This window comes from Coffea eugenioides, chromosome 1 (genome assembly GCF_003713205.1).
Source record: "Coffea eugenioides isolate CCC68of chromosome 1, Ceug_1.0, whole genome shotgun sequence".
Classification (NCBI taxonomy): Eukaryota; Viridiplantae; Streptophyta; class Magnoliopsida; order Gentianales; family Rubiaceae; genus Coffea; species Coffea eugenioides.
Genome location: NC_040035.1, coordinates 646224 through 662176, shown reverse-complemented (window position 1 = coordinate 662176; position 15953 = coordinate 646224). Strand labels below are relative to the sequence as shown.

Sequence of the window (15953 nt, the reverse complement as noted above, 5' to 3'; positions counted from 1 at the left end):
TGACTCGTAGCCAAGAACGAAAATGACAGGCACAATGCGACTAACTTGGGACCATGATCTTGGTCCTTGCTTGCTGAAATCTGCTATCAGAATTGTTATTCCAGAAGGACTGCACTACTTTATTCATGATATCATGTACAGTGCTGCTTTTATTTAATTTTTACTGTCTTTCTTTAGCAGCGGTTTATACTGATGGAGGAACAATACGGAGAAAGAGGCCTCTTAGTCTAAACTTGCTGTGTTGGTTTTGGGGGCTTTTTTTTTTGGAAGAATTTTATGATCCTATCCGCCTAACGCTGATCCTGCTTGGTGCGTGCCTTCTCCGGCGGCCGCGGCGAGCCGGGGACAACGCTCGCGCTGGAAACCAGCCAGTTAGAAGTATGACAATAACTGATAAACAAAAACCAAGTGGGAATCCAAACCAGGCCCCTTCCCATGCAAACCTTAGCTCGTTAGTCTCATCGCTATTGTCTTCTGAAGTTGGTGCTGATGGCTTTACTGGCTCCGTCGGACATGGCAACCCAATCTGCACTCCGCATAAACCACTGTTGTTAGCAAAATATTTTGGATCGTTCATTGTGTCCATTTGGCCACCTTTTGGAATTGGACCCTCGAGGTGGTTGTTGCTCACATCCAAAATTGCGAGCTGTTGCAGCTTCTCAAAAGATTGTGGGATTTTACCTGAGAGATTGTTGTGTGACAAGTCTAGACTTTCTACATTCTCCAGGCCACAGAAACTGTCTGGTATATTGCCGGACAGGCTATTAGAGGAGATGTTTAATATCTTTAGGCCTTTCAGGTTACCTAATGAAGCTGGAATTTTGCCTGAAAGTTGGTTCTTTGACAAGTCCAGCAAAGAGTAGAGGTCGATGCTTGGGTTTGATGACAGCCCTTGTACTGATCTCTTCCAGTTTACAATTAAATCAATATACTGGACTGGAAAGGTGAAGACACCTGAAATTGATGAAAATTTAGTTGGCGTGTCAATCATCCCAACGAGATTTCCAAACCCTGGCGGGATGTTTCCGGTGAGGCTGTTTCCTGACAAATCGAGAATTTGGAGAGCTTTGAGATTGGACATGCTGTTTGGTATAGGACCTTGCAGGGAAGTGTTTCTCAGATTCAAAATCTGCATGCTAGACATTTCAATGATGAATTCTGGGAATTCCCCCCCAATTTCATTGCCGTGGACATCTAGGTGCTCGAGTTTGATCAAGTTTGTAAGGTTCCGAGGCAATTTCCCTGAGAACTTGTTGTTTCCCAAAGCAAGAATCCTGGTTTCTTGCGAGAAGGACACGGGAATTTCACCGGAGAAGTCATTGTCTGAGAAATCAACGTATGCAAGAAAGGCATCAGGGTCAAATACCGGAAACGTGTCTCCAGACAATCTGTTGTTTGCCAAGTCCAACAGTAACAGACGATAAATATCAGAGATGGAACTTGGAATTGTCCCAGAAAAACTGTTTCCAGCCAACATGAGAAGCATGATCTCGTTAGCATCGCCAATATTTTTTGGTAGCTCACCAGAGAAATTGTTTCGTGAAAGGTCGAGGACGGATAAACTCAAGGACTGGAAGAGACGATGGGGAACAGGACCAGTCAGCTCGTTATCTGACAGAATAATGGTTCCAAGATCCATCTCTGCTAGCCAGAGTGGGAAGGTTCCTCGAAGCTCATTTTTACTCAAATCCAGATAGACAAGAGCCTTTTGGGCTGAAATCCAGAGTGGGATTTCTCCAGATAGACCACAAGATTGGAGAGAGAGTTGAGAGAGCATGCATTTGGGTGCTGTCACGGAATTGTTGCTCCAGGCCAACATATTGCCATTCCCCCCAAGAAACAAGATATTGAGGGGCTTGATGTCGAAAATCCAGGATGGTATCTCTCCAGCGAGCAAGTTGTTTTCCAGCATAAGAGTTTCCAACTTGCTCAGGTTTTGCATCGAGCGGGGGATTCCACCAGCGAACTTGTTCTTGCCCAAGGCCAGAGTAGAGAGGTTGGACAAGCCCCCAATCTCAGAGGGAATCTGCTCTGACAGAAGATTTTCTCTCAAATCTAAGACCTGAAGCTGTCTTAGATTTGAAACTGACGCCGGGATTCTACCAGAGAAGGAGTTGCTGCTGAGAGACAATTCCTGGAGCTCAGTGAGGTTCCCGATCTCCTCAGGGATTCTTCCGCCAAGAAAATTGTCATCCAATTTCAGCGTTCTCAGGTCTCGAAGATATCCAACTTGCTGACTTAAACCCCCCAAAAGCATGTTCTCGCTCAAGTCGAGATATTGCAGGTATCTCAAGCGAAAGAGCTGCGGAGGAATGCTGCCGCTGAAGTTATTCTGCGTCATGTCGAGATGAACCAGTTTGGTGAGACTAGCCAGGCCGTCACCTGGAATTCCGCCCTGTATGTGATTGGAGGAGACGTCGAGCAGCATCAGGGTAGTCAGGCGAAAGAGGGGAGCGAGGACAGCGGAGGGAACCACAACCGGCTGATCAGTAGATACGAGGGAATCGAGAAGCAATGCGACCACCACGGGTGCTGTTGAGGAGGAACTGGATTTACAGGTGACCCTGTCCCAGAGGCAACAATCGGACGTTGAATTCCATGATTCTAAGCCAAATGCGGATGAGGAGGAGGAGTCATTGGTGGTGCGAGTGATGTTAAGCAAGGTTGATTTGAACAGGAGAAGGGATTGCTTTTGATGATCAGGACAAGTGGAGGACGACAAAACGAAGAGGCTCAAGAATCCCAGTAGCAACCATAGCGTCGCCATTGCAGTCTCCCTCCGAATGGGAATCAGTTCAATTAAAGCTAATGTGGGTCAGAAGAAATAGAAAGCACTTTGAGATTTATTAAAAGAGACAACTCAGAAGAAGAAGAAGAACAGCAACTGTACAAGTCCACTCTAAGTCAATGGATGGGTGGGTGGGTGGATTAATCGAGTGATTTTCGGACGCGGGGCTGGAGCGGTTGTCAGAACAACCACTCCGGAAGGTGTAACACCATTTGTACATGGTGTAACATCATTTGTATAAGGTGTAACAATGAAACAACGGTAAGTAACAATAGAACAATATTTTTGTGGGTCCCACACGGCGTGAAAATCGAGTTACAAGACGTGATCTGAGCCGCACAAATTTTTAAGACCTCATCCATGCCGTGAACTGCCTGGGGCGGTTGTCTCTGGCAACCGCCCAGGCCCCTCGTCCGTGATTTTCTACCTTACAGTGTCAACTGCGGTGCGTAAGTCGCAAGTCGGTGACTTTTGAGTCTTTTTTTTTTTTTTTCAAGCGAAAATGGTCGGTTTCACCAGAAGTAACATTCCTCGATTAATTAAAAGTGGCTCTAAAGACAAAAAAGAATTTACCCAGAAAAAGCCTTTCCCAGCAGCCTAGTAGAAACTGCAATTCCCCTTGGAGTTATTACTAGTACAACTTGGATCCCTGCGCAAAAGAGAAAAATGCAGTTTTGGTACTCAAATTTTGATAGATGAACAGTTTTAGTCCCCAAACTTTAGATGAAAATAAATTTGGCATTCAAACTTTTTAACTTTTGAACACATTTAGTACCCTTGACGGTTTTTTGCCAAATTGCTATTTGAAAGAGTCACATGTCTCGCAATTATTAATAAAAAAGTGCCACAAATGTAAAATATCCTTTTGATAAAATTATTAGTTTTTAAATTTAGTACTTAGTGTCATAAGGTTATTTTACTTGATAAAATTATTCGTCCTTAAACTTAATATTTAGTGTCAAAAGGATATTTTATGTGACACTTACAGTCAGAAGAAAATTTTACATTTTTTTGGCCTTTTTCTTATACAAATAGTTGCCAGGTATATGGCTATTACATAACTTTTTTTTATAGTAATTTGGAAAAAAAATCCGTTAAAGGTACTAAATGTGCTCAATAGTTAAAAATTTGGATATTAGATTTATTTTTGTCCAAAATTTAGGGATTAAAACTACTCATGCGTCAAAGTTTGAATATCAATACTGCATTTTTCTGCTGCTCAAAATATTGAGCACCCGTGACCAATATTATCCTGAATATCGAACTGAACAGCTCCAGGAGGAGGAGGAGGAGGAGGAGGAGGAGGAGGAGGAGGAGGAGGGGTCTGGGCTGCTGAATCACATATTATTAACTCTCGCTGGTGGCAAGTAGCATGCAATTTCGCTTCGCAGTCTTATTTGACTCAATGAGTGGTTGATCTGAGGGATGGATTGGAGATTGGGACTAGAGAGAAAACCTACCAGGCTTACCTAATAAAAAATGCTTGGTCTAATAGAGGTAACCTTTCCAGGATGCAGATTGTCGTTGCTGAGTCAAATTTTAGATGGTGGATTTTGACTATGACCCCGTTTTGCTTGGGTTTGGAAATTTCAGTACTCCATCCCTCCCACACATTTAGTCCTGTTTCGGGGGATTCACGCTTGTTTTCAATAGCACAACAAATTTCAAATGAATTTGGTGTTAGTTTCAAAAAATACGTGTAGCACAACCTTCTTGTTTGGATTGTAAATTTAAATTATTTGAGATATTTTTACTGTAACATTTTTTTGTGATGTGATGTATATGAGATAAAAAGATAATTAAAAAAATAAAAACCACTCTTCTGTGCATTTAGTGTGAGAGGCTCGCGCTACACCAAATGCAATATTTGTAATTGATTAGTGCATTCTTGGGCTGGTCAAAAGATTAAAATGTAAGTTATATTTAGAGGCATGAGATGGAAATGGGGAAAAAAAAAATTTTTTTGCCAATTTTGATAAGTGATAATAATTTGGAACAGAAAAAAAAATGTATGACACTTTCAATGAAACGTAGTGAATAATGCTATAGTTCTGTTAGGTGGACTAAAAGACTCTCAAATGGAGTAGACAAGGAGTCTAACCAAAGTTAAATCATCAAGAGTCAACAATAAATCGATTTAGCAAAGCATTTCATGCAAATTTCACCATTCTCTTTTCAAATTTTGTAATGAAGTACTAATTGACTAAGCACTGCATTGGCACTCATAATGCAGCAGTAGTAACTTTCAGTAAATTTGAAATGAGTCCCTCACAAATGGAACTAATTAAATAATTGCACTTTGGACCCTAAACTGATGGGCTTTTGCAATTTAGTCTGCCAAAAATTGTCTACTGGAACGTAATGAGTAACATTAAAATTAGTTCCAAAGATTAAGTCTTGTTTATAATCTATATTTTGATTTTTTTTTTTTAGGTTAAATTCTAGCACGATTTTTCTTTGCATAGTAGTAGTGTTTATTAGGGTATTATTATTCTTTTGTCCTAACCAATTGCTATCTGTTAGTTTGGGGTTAAGAGTATGTGGAGACCTTGTACTATAAAATGGAGGGAATGAAGCTTTGAAAAGTTGTATCCAATCTTTCAGATGTAGTAGTTCTGTAGTCCAATGAATCATCCTATCAATCTGGAGGTAGCAAATGATTGATAACATTTTGCGTACTTGGTATTCCTTTGGTAGCCAGTCAATAGTGCTGCAAACGGAAAGATTTAGTGAAATTGCAGGTCATTTCCTGATGTAATGTGGATTTGATGTCCTGCTCGTGTTTTCACATATAAATAGTTCTTGTGGTTATGAATTTTCTAAGAGGCAGATCATCCAAATCACTTATGACCTCGCCTCTTAGTTAGATTAGACAGCTTAATTTTATCTTAGGGTGTGCGTCTGATAAAACTGAATTCTGAAAATTGAAGTTTGAAATCTGAAATCTGAACTTTGAATCCGTTAATTTATTGAACTGTCAAGTATTAAATCTGATACAGTCGAGTATATGTCACGTTCCAGTGACAAGTGAATAACTTATCACTTAAATTGTGGGAGCAAGTTTTGCTTAAAAAATTCAGTGCCACTTGATTAATTCGTATATTCAATTTTTGATTATGAAACGGTTTGATTATATTAAGATCCGATTCCATTAAATTTACATGTTGAATTGGATTATCAAACACTGGCTTAGCTGTTACGTCAAAAACAAAGAACTTCACTTGGAGAAGGACGTCTTTCATTAAGTAGGATTAGTATCGAGACATTTATACTATTATTTTTGTCTTTTCTACGAGCATATACGTCAATGTCAGTACACTAACGTCCCCCTCTTTCTTGTTAAAATATTTTGTGCCTCCATTAGGGGAACTGTAGCATTTATTACTAATTCATTAATGAGGCATTTCTTTTTCAAAAAGTCTAACTAAAGAATTAGAATTTCCGTCCAACCCCCGTACCTATCTTTTCCATTCTAGGAGCCACCACCAGCCGTATCGCGTTTTTAGGCAAGGATCCGTTTGAATAGAAGAAAAGTTGTACGGCGGGAATGTGAAATGAAGGAATATCTCCAACCACCAGTATTTAGGCGGGTGATCACCGTTAATGCATTAAAATTTGATAGAGTGAGTTAATTTGTCATATTAAAGTGGCTTTGCTCAAAAAATTTAGATGTGTGCGTAACACATCCGCCTGATCTGGGGTGATTCAGTTCCTTTCGAGTTATTTTGAGACCTCTTCAGGTCCCCCTTCCTTCTTATAGTCTAAGATACTCCCTCCATCCCACTTTGATAGTCCTGTATTCCTTTTTCATCCGTCCCAAATTGTAGTCCACTTTTCAATTGAAGAATGTAGTTATATTTTAATTTTCCTAAAATACCCTTATTCAATGTAAGTAGTTATTACTATAAACCTACCCCATTTAATGAGAGTTGATTCTTTTTTTACCATCAATTCAAGTTCCCATAAAATTGTACCATATTTAATGTGAGGGCATTTTAGAAAAATAGCAATCTAAATTTACTTTTCCAACAAAGTTAACTACTTTTTCTTAAATTTTGTGAAAAAAGAAACAGGACTATCAAAGTGGGACGGAGGGAGTAATCAAACGGTACACCTACCACATCACAACAACAATTCACTTAGGTCCCTCCCCTCTTTGCTTTCAATTAATGTAACTTTTCTTGTAAATAAAACAAATTCATTCGCTATTAACATAAGCAAATGAAATTACTAGAATGGGTTATCTCCATTCCACCAAACACTCATCATCAATAGAAACTGTGACTTGGGTTTAATCAAATATGGAAGTAAAGCTAAATTCCAATTTAGTAACTTCTTATCCTGTCAATTTTAGCAAATGTAGGTAGCGTTAGGTGTATATGAACTCCTATGCAATGAACTATTAATGCTAAAAATCGCAACGAATCTTTTGTCCCGCTCACTTGACATTCTCTGCCCCACTTTTTATTATATTAATATTTCTCCTTCATAAATATCGTATTTTAATTCTTTTTTATTTCCTCCAAATCCAATAACTATTAATTGAGTAAAAAATAATAATAATAGTCTCAAAAAAGCAATATACAATAGAAAATTAAAAATATAGCAAAAAATGTCATCTTTTGTGTATTTTGATTTTTTGAATTTGTTAAATTTTGTGTATTACTACTTAGTTAATAGCTGTTAAATTTTTAAAAAAATAATAAAAAATAAAATACAATATTTATGAAAAAAAAATACCATCAATATAATTAAAAAAAAAAGTATAACAGAAGATCCAAGATCGGAAACTAAATCCCATGCTCTATCTAAGCCACGTGCAAGAAGCCTAACTCCACAGAGCTCTGCATGTGAGGTTGAGTCCAAATGTGATGAAGCCATCCTTTTGCCCCAAATGGACACTTGGGGTTGGGGCCTTGTCTGCTGATGCGTTCGCCCAACAGCCAACGGCACATGTATTAGCATGCAGTAGCATGTATTAGAATGTTGCACGTAATACATTACCATAATTAGACCCCTCACTTTCCAAACCAAATGAGCCTAATTTGCAACAAATTCGCTATCATTCACTTTCCTTTGGTTGTTGCTACATCCCTCCCTCCCTCTCATCAATATCCAGAGGCTCAGCAGAGTAAATGAGGTCCTTACTCGTTAGGGTCTCCCCTTGTCTTACTGTTTCTGTTGTCTTTCTTGTTTTTCATTCACTTTTACACTTGAATTAATGGAATAGGAGGCTGCTCTCGTGATTCAATGATTCCGAACCCAAAAATGGCATCAGTTGATATATTTTCCACCCCCAACCGTCAGCTGTCTGGAACTTGGGGTTGATAGTCTAGTCGACTCCTAATTATCATCATGTCAAGCTAGTTCTCCTTTTCCTTTTCCACCATGCATCTCACGCAAGAAAAGGAAAGAGAGGGACCCCCTCCTCTTGGCTCCATATGTCAAAATCCCAAAACGCAACGCACGATTTTTGTAGTGGAACATGCAAATGCACCGTCGATTACTGCTGCTGCTGCTAGTCTAGTTCTACTACGTGCCTGGTCACAGCTCACAACTCGCTCGCATGTGTTCATACAACATCCATATCTTCTTGCTCCCCCATGTCCATGCATGTATATATATATATGTGCAGCCGTACTTGAAAACCAAAACCAGGATTCATCGATATAGCTAGAGCTAGAAGTTTATTGCAATTAAGGTCCCATGGCCATCAACAATGATGTCCTCCCCTCCTCCTCCTTCTCCTCCTCTTTCTTTATATTCGCCTCCTCATCAGCTTTCACAGCTCTGGTTCTCCTCCTCCTCCTCCTTTTTCTTTATAATAATAAAGTTGTCAAGCCCAGGAGACGCGACGTTAAGTCTCGTTTGAAGCTTCCTCCTGGAAGCTATGGATGGCCGATAGTGGGCGAAACGGCGGAATTCTTCCGGAGGTGCATGGAAGGAGCGCCGGAGACATTCATCAATGACAGGGTCGAAAGATACCAGTGTGATCGTGTATTCAAGACTTCGCTTTTCGGAGAGCGTGTGGCCATACTCTGCGGAGCCTCCGGCAACAAGTTCCTGTTTAGCAATGAGAATAAGCTGGTCCACGTCTGGTGGCCGGCCTCCGTGAGAAGGTTGCTCGGGCCTTGTCTGGCAACCAGCGTAGGGGATGAAGCAAAGATGATGAGAAAGATGCTGTCATATTTCGTTAATCCTGATGCATTCATGCGTCTTTACTCTAACACCATTGATTCCGTCACGCGCCAACATATCACCACTCATTGGCAAGGTACGTCCGCCCGCACATGCATACGTGTACGTACTAGTACGACTAACTGACTAACCTGTCTCACTGGCTAGGTTACCATCACAATCGCCATATCGTGTACTTGCTATTATATATATATATATATATATAGAGTACAAACATCAATTCTATACAATCACGTTAGACTCTATTAGGGGTGCATTGGAGTCTAGTCAAGCTCGAGAAGCGACTTGAGGTAAAATAACTAAACTCGACATCGAGTTTGAGCTCGAACTCGATTTTAATTTACGTTACTTAGAATGAACTTGAGTTTAATTAAATCTAATCAATTCAAATCAAGTTCAATCAAGTCTAATCAATCTTACGTAATAAAAATTAATATTTTACATATAATTTTAAATAAAAAATATTATTGATATTTCACAATAATAAATATAAAAAAATTAAAATATATATTATAAAAAGTTTGATTAGACTCGTCGAACCTTCGAATGCAAAATATTGAAACTCGAGCTCGGTTAAAACGAGCTCTAGCTCAGCTGCTGACCGAGTTACTTGCGAGCTCAAGTGAAGCTACTCAATCCAGCATTAGCCCTAAGTTCTCTCTCTATATATATATACATACATGATACATATATATATAGAGTACTTTGTCTAGGCTTAATTAGACTCTTCATCAACTCAATCATGCATTAGTAGTACAGTACTAGTACTGCCCATTTTCATTCAAAATCGCACAGTACTGCTCATTTCTTACACGTACGTATGTGATTTGTGATGATCAAGGCAAAGAGGAGGTTACTGTGTTTCCGGCCGCCAAGTTGTACCTGTTCGAACTTGCTTGTCGCCTATTTTTGAGCCTCGAAGAACCCCAGCGTATTGCAAAATTGGCTGCCGACTTCAATATTTTCCTCAAGGGGCTCGTATCCAACCCCATCAAATTCCCGGGGACTAGATTCTACAAGGCCCTCAGAGCAACAGCTGCTATCAAGAAACAACTTGTAACCCTAGTTAGACAGAGGAAGGTAGCCTTGCAAATGGGTAGAGCTTCGCCTTCCCAGGATCTTCTGTCGCACTTGCTGGTCACTCCCAACCAGAATGGGGCGTTCATGAGTGAAGCCATGATAGTAAACAACATATTGATGCTACTCTTCGCGGGCCACGATACTTCCGCAGCTGCAATAACATCCCTCGTCAAGGCTCTGGGAGAACATCCTCAAGTGTACCACAAAGTATTTCAAGGTTTCCTTAATTTTTCTATGTACCCTCCTTCAATTTAGCGATACCACCGATCTCTTATCATAGATCCAGTGATTCATCAATGTACTGTGGATGGATTTACATTAGTACTACGATACACGGTACATATTAGTACTTGATCCTCACGTATATGCCCATCTTTTTTTCTTTTTTGTGTGAATAAGCAGAGCAAAGTGAGATTGCATCATCAAAAGTGGGAGCAGCTGGAGATGATGAGTTGCTTCAATGGGAGGATATACAGAAGATGAAGTACTCGTGGAACGTGGTTTCTGAAGTGATGAGATTGACACCTTCTGGGATCGGGATTTTTCGAGAAGCCCTGACAGACCTCAAGTACGAAGGTTATGACATCCCCAAAGGATGGAAGGTGCATTAATTCATTCACTACTCGCCACTCAATCTTTTTCTTCACATGTTAATTTCTCCCCACCCCTCAACAACCCAAAAAGAAAAAAAAACACAAAGAAAAAAGAAGAAGAATTCATATCAATTAATTGATGGCATGAACTTAAACATATCATTTGTTGTTGGCTTGACGAACCAACGTTGATGGCCCCGAAACAGTTGTATTGGAGTGCTTCTTTCACGCATAGGGATGCAAATTTGTTCCCAGAGCCCACAAAATTCGATCCATCGAGATTTGACGAGGGAGGAGACCATACTTTGATCCCATTTTCTTACGTATCTTTTGGAGGAGGGCCTCGGATGTGCATCGGGAAAGAGTTCGCAAAGATTGTCATACTCACATTTTTGCACCACTTGGTTAACAGGTTCAGGTGGGATCTGGTTATTCCTGATGAGAAAGTGGAATATGATCCCACTCCTATCCCTGTCAAAGGACTTCCAGTTTGCGTTTTTCCTCACATCCCCAGTGCCCCATAATTCCATTGCTCTGCACTGCAGCTATTAGTCCAGCAGCTAGACGAGGAGCTATTAGTCCAGCATCATTTCGTATTAGTTTGGCGTTCGTAATTCCACAGTAAAAGCCACACTTTTTCTTTGAGTAATCTTCTGTACTGCTGTCAATAATTGTCATCTAGAATAAAAATTCTCACGCTGCTGGCTCTTAAATGAGGATACTGTCTGGATTTAGAAAAAAAAAAAACAAGAACAAAAAGAGCAGTTGGAAATTGATGCAGTTTGCATCTTTTGTGACGTAATGTATATAAAATAAAAAAAATTGTAATAAAAGTGTGTTTGGATTGTAAATTATTTGAGATAATTTTATAAAAAAAGTACTGTAACACTTTTTTTATGTGATGTATGCGAGATAAAAAGATGATTGGAAAGTGTGTCGATAATACATGCAAATCAGTGTGTGTAAATAAGGTGTAAATAAAGTGAAGACTAAATGGAGAATTTGGCTAGTAGGCAAGTTTCCACGACAGCTTCTAGTCTTTGTTTCTCTTCGATTGGTTTCATAACGTTATTTACTTTCCTTAAATGCAGAATATAAGAGAATATCCAAATTACTCTTTCTTTTTACATATTAACTACGTTGTATTCTCTAAGTGCGAATTTTCCAATTTTTTTTTCTCAGCCGTTAGTAGGCCTGTATTATAAATGTCAAAAAAGTGGTTTTCAACCGTTTTAAAACGAGTAAATAAAAAAAAATTAATAAGGCCAATGTTTATAATAAATTTGATCTCATCTCTATCAGCCTATCAACGTTAGATAGTTCTGATTTGACGAACCCAATCCCAACAGATCGATTCTTGTTTGTTGGTCCAAAATCATCCAGCCCCCACTCCGAGCACCCCCAACCTAATCTCGGCCGAATAATTTATAAATATAATTTTTGTTTTTTAACAACTATAAATCTATAATTAACAAATACGAAATTAATTCATAAAATTTGGAAATTTTCAATGTGATAAGTATCAAGGTATGAATTCTTTTGATATAATTATCAAGGTCAATCCTCATTCGGGTTGAGCCTAAATTTGGTCTAAACTTTTAACTGCACTCAAAATTTAAATTTAAGCTTTAACCTAAGTAAGACTGCAAACGAATCGAACCGACTCACGAGCAGTTCGAATCGAAATCGGGTTGATCAAGTCGAACTCAAATTCAAAAATATTTAGTTCGCTAGCTCGTAAGTCAGCTCGATTATATATATATATTTATTTAATAGTAAAATTACATAGATATCCCTAATATTTTATTATTTGTTAAGAAAATTTATTATTTTATTCATTTTTAAAAATAAAATATTTATTTTTTATTCTTTTAAATTCAAGCTCGTGCTTTACATTTTGAGTTCGTCAATTTCAAACTCGAGTTCGAATTTCATAAAACTAAGTTGAGATTCGATTCGATTAGGTCAAAACATCGCTCGACTCAGTTCATTTGCAACCTTAAACTACCCCTAATTCAAGCGAAATGTAGCACCATTATTAACGGCTCAAGTTCGTCATAGTTCGGTTAGCATCATACCTCTGTTCCACTCAAATCCGACGAACCACATAACACTTGTTTACAACCTTTCTTTACAAATCAAATGATGTTATCGGACCAAACATGCTTGTTTTAAAATGGTATTACGTACAAAAACACAAGAAGTATAAGCAGAACACATACGTTTTCAACGTACCACATACTTGTTTTCGCATGTAAACACAACATACATACATATATATATATATATATATCCTTTATATATATAAGAAGCACTTGGCCCTTCTACTGTTGCTGGGATTTCGAGTGCATCTCCGTGCTTGAGGATGTTGTACATTTGAGTGGAGTGCACTTTTTGATGGTTGTACGTTACTTTTCTGCTTCTCATTTGCTTCCGCTTGTGATTTCTCCTGGACCCCACATTCATTGCATGTATAGTTCAGGCTGATGATGGATGTTCCTAAATTATTCAATTAAAAAATATTTATTCTTTAAAACAATTAAACTCGAATTCCACTCTTGAATGAAAATTAAAATTAAAGTTTTGGGTATATATAAGAAGCACTTGGCCCTTCTACTGTTGCTGGGATTTCGAGTGCATCTCCGTGCTTGAGGATGTTGTACATTTGAGTGGAGTGCACTTTTTGATGGTTGTACGTTACTTTTCTGCTTCTCATTTGCTTCCGCTTGTGATTTCTCCTGGACCCCACATTCATTGCATGTATAGTTCAGGCTGATGATGGATGTTCCTAAATTATTCAATTAAAAAATATTTATTCTTTAAAACAATTAAACTCGAATTCCACTCTTGAATGAAAATTAAAATTAAAGTTTTGGGAAAGATTACAAATAAACTTCAACTAAAAAAAAATTTTAGAGTTATGATAAGCATAATAAAAGATGGATTTAGAAATTTTAAGATATCTAATTAAACTTTTGAATTAAAATTAAATTTAAACTTTTGGGAAAAATTAAAATTAAACTGATGATATATTAAAAATAAACCTAAAAATTCAAGAATTATTTCGAAGTCATATATAATAATTGATGATATCTTTTGATACGTTTTGGGATAAAAATAAAGATCAGATAGATTTCACTCTTAAATATGATAGACGTGGTTATTATGAAGAAAATTCAAGAGTTATGGTTCTTTTAAATTACAAATAAGCTTTAACTAAATTATTGGATTGTATATCTTTTATATATATATACACCTAAAAAAACAATCATGGGAAAAAAATGATTTCGAAATACTAAATGCAAGGTTGATATCTTTTGATACGTTTTGGGATAAAAATAAAGATCAAATAGATTTCACTCTTAAATATGATAGACGTGGTTATTATGAAGAAAATTCAAGAGTTATGGTTCTTTTAAATTACAAATAAGCTTCAACTAAATTATTGGATTGTATATCTTTTATATATATATACACCTAAAATAACAATCATGGGAAAAAAATGATTTGGAAATATTAAATGCACGGGTGATTTATTGCTTTTGGAATGTGGACCTCACTTTATATACCATTACATTGGAAGCTTGTGCTTCTCAGTTTTCGCATCGTCCTTCAGCCTAAGATTTTTGCTTGTTTGCTTCTGGACCCTGGACCCCAAATTGATTGTATGTATAGTTCAGGCTGCTAATCCATATTCCCATAGTATATTTTAGAGATAAATCTTGGCATCAAGATAAAGATCACATAGATTTTACTTTTCAATTTTGACCAAGGAGTTAAATCATCTAGCTGGAATCTTAAATGAATTGTCTGCCACTACCTTTTGTTTTTTACTCTTTTGGTCATTTATATGCTTATTTTCTGCCCTTCTGTGGTTCCAACCGTCCCTATTTTTGTCATTTCCACTTGTTTCGTCTCGGTTGTCCACATTTCTTGTTTTTTACTGATACAGCTACAATACAGAAGTAGCACAGATTTATGCAAATAGTTTGCTAGATGAACAGAAACTACTTGGCCCTTCTACTGTTGCTGGGATTTCGAGTGCATCTGCGTGCTTGAGGATGTTGTACATTCGAGACTTTCGACTGGAGTGCACTTTTTGATCGTTCTACCTTGCTTTTGTGCTTCTCATTCTACTTCACCTTGTGAAATAACAATCATGGGAAAAAATGATTTGGAAATATTAAATGCACGGTTGATTTATTGCTTTTGGAATGTGGACCTCACTTTATACCATTACATTGGAAGCTTGTGCTTCTCAGTTCTCGCAAGGTGCTTCAGCCCAAGATTTTTGCTTCTTTCCTTCTGGACCGTGGACCCCAAATTGATTGTGTGTATAGTTCAAGCTGCTAATCCATATTCCCATAGTATTCAATTAAAAAATTAAAATTCAAATAAACCTGAACCAAATTAAACCTTCGGTAAAAATTAAAAATAAACCTGAACTGAATTATGATAGACATAATAATCGCAAATCATAGATTTAGAAATATTAGATTTCTAAATTAAAATTAGAATCTTAATCAAAAGACTTTGATAGTTATGGAATATAACTCAGTGGTTAAAACTCTAATTCAACTCCAATTCTAAATTAAAAGATGGATAATTAATGCATATGTATATAAAGGATATATGCAATAAGTGATGATATATAAAGATGTATATATATATATATACAATAAAATATAATATATATATATACAATAAGTAAAGATATTTTTAGATAAATCTTAAACATATTTTTTCATAAATCTTAGGATCAAGATAAAGATCACATAGATTTTACTTTTTCAATTTTGACCAAGGAGTTAAATCATCTAGCTGGAATGTTAAATCAATTGTCTGCCACTACCTTTTGTTTTTTACTCTTTTGGTCATTTATATGCTTATTTTTTGGCCTTCTGTGGTTCCAACCCTCCCTATTTTTGTCATTTCCACTTGTTTTGTCTCGGTTTTCCACATTTCTTGTTTTTTAGTGATAGAGGTACAATACAGAAGTAGCACAGATTCATGCAAATAGTTTACTACATCCACAGAACCAGTTTACATGCAAATTCCCCTGCATTTTACTACTTCCTTGACATCAGGTATTCTTTCATCTTCAACCCAATTTATTTGGATTAGGTTTTCATTTCTTTGATGGTACTATATATTTCTTTCATATGAATCTTTGCTCAGGTGTTCCAGCTAAATTTTCCATCAACTGTTTCATATCAGCAGCGATTTCCTATCTTTATGGAGGTCTTGTTCTCTTTTTGCTTACTTTAGTTGCTTTCTACTGATGTATTCCTTAG

General features: G+C 37.3%; 2 protein-coding genes across 2 annotated transcripts; one reads left to right on the top strand and one right to left on the bottom strand.

Moving 5' to 3' along the window:
- Positions 1–265: 265 nt before the first annotated feature.
- LOC113776296 (receptor-like protein 46) lies at positions 266–2985 on the bottom strand. The gene has a single exon (XM_027321427.1). It carries the CDS (start codon positions 2765–2767, stop codon positions 275–277), a length of 2493 nt encoding a protein of 830 aa, XP_027177228.1. The 5' UTR covers positions 2768–2985; the 3' UTR covers positions 266–274.
- A 5509-nt stretch (positions 2986–8494) lies between these two features.
- Positions 8495–11372, top strand: LOC113759608 (beta-amyrin 28-monooxygenase-like). The gene is made up of 4 exons (XM_027302192.1): positions 8495–9062; positions 9828–10283; positions 10469–10668; positions 10866–11372. The coding sequence occupies exons 1-4, from the start codon at positions 8495–8497 to the stop codon at positions 11181–11183; spliced, it is 1542 nt and encodes a 513-aa protein (XP_027157993.1). The 3' UTR covers positions 11184–11372.
- The last annotated feature ends 4581 nt before the right edge of the window (positions 11373–15953 follow it).

Excerpts from the sequence above, each read along its gene's own strand:
- LOC113776296 (XM_027321427.1), bottom strand. The coding sequence starts at position 2,767 with ATGGCGACGCTATGGTTGCTACTGGGATTCTTGAGCCTCTTCGTTTTG.
- LOC113759608 (XM_027302192.1), top strand. The coding sequence starts at position 8,495 with ATGGCCATCAACAATGATGTCCTCCCCTCCTCCTCCTTCTCCTCCTCT. Across the intron at positions 10,284-10,468 it reads GTACCACAAAGTATTTCAAG|AGCAAAGTGAGATTGCATCA; the intron begins GTTTCCTTAATT and ends GTGAATAAGCAG. Across the intron at positions 10,669-10,865 it reads ACATCCCCAAAGGATGGAAG|TTGTATTGGAGTGCTTCTTT; the intron begins GTGCATTAATTC and ends GCCCCGAAACAG.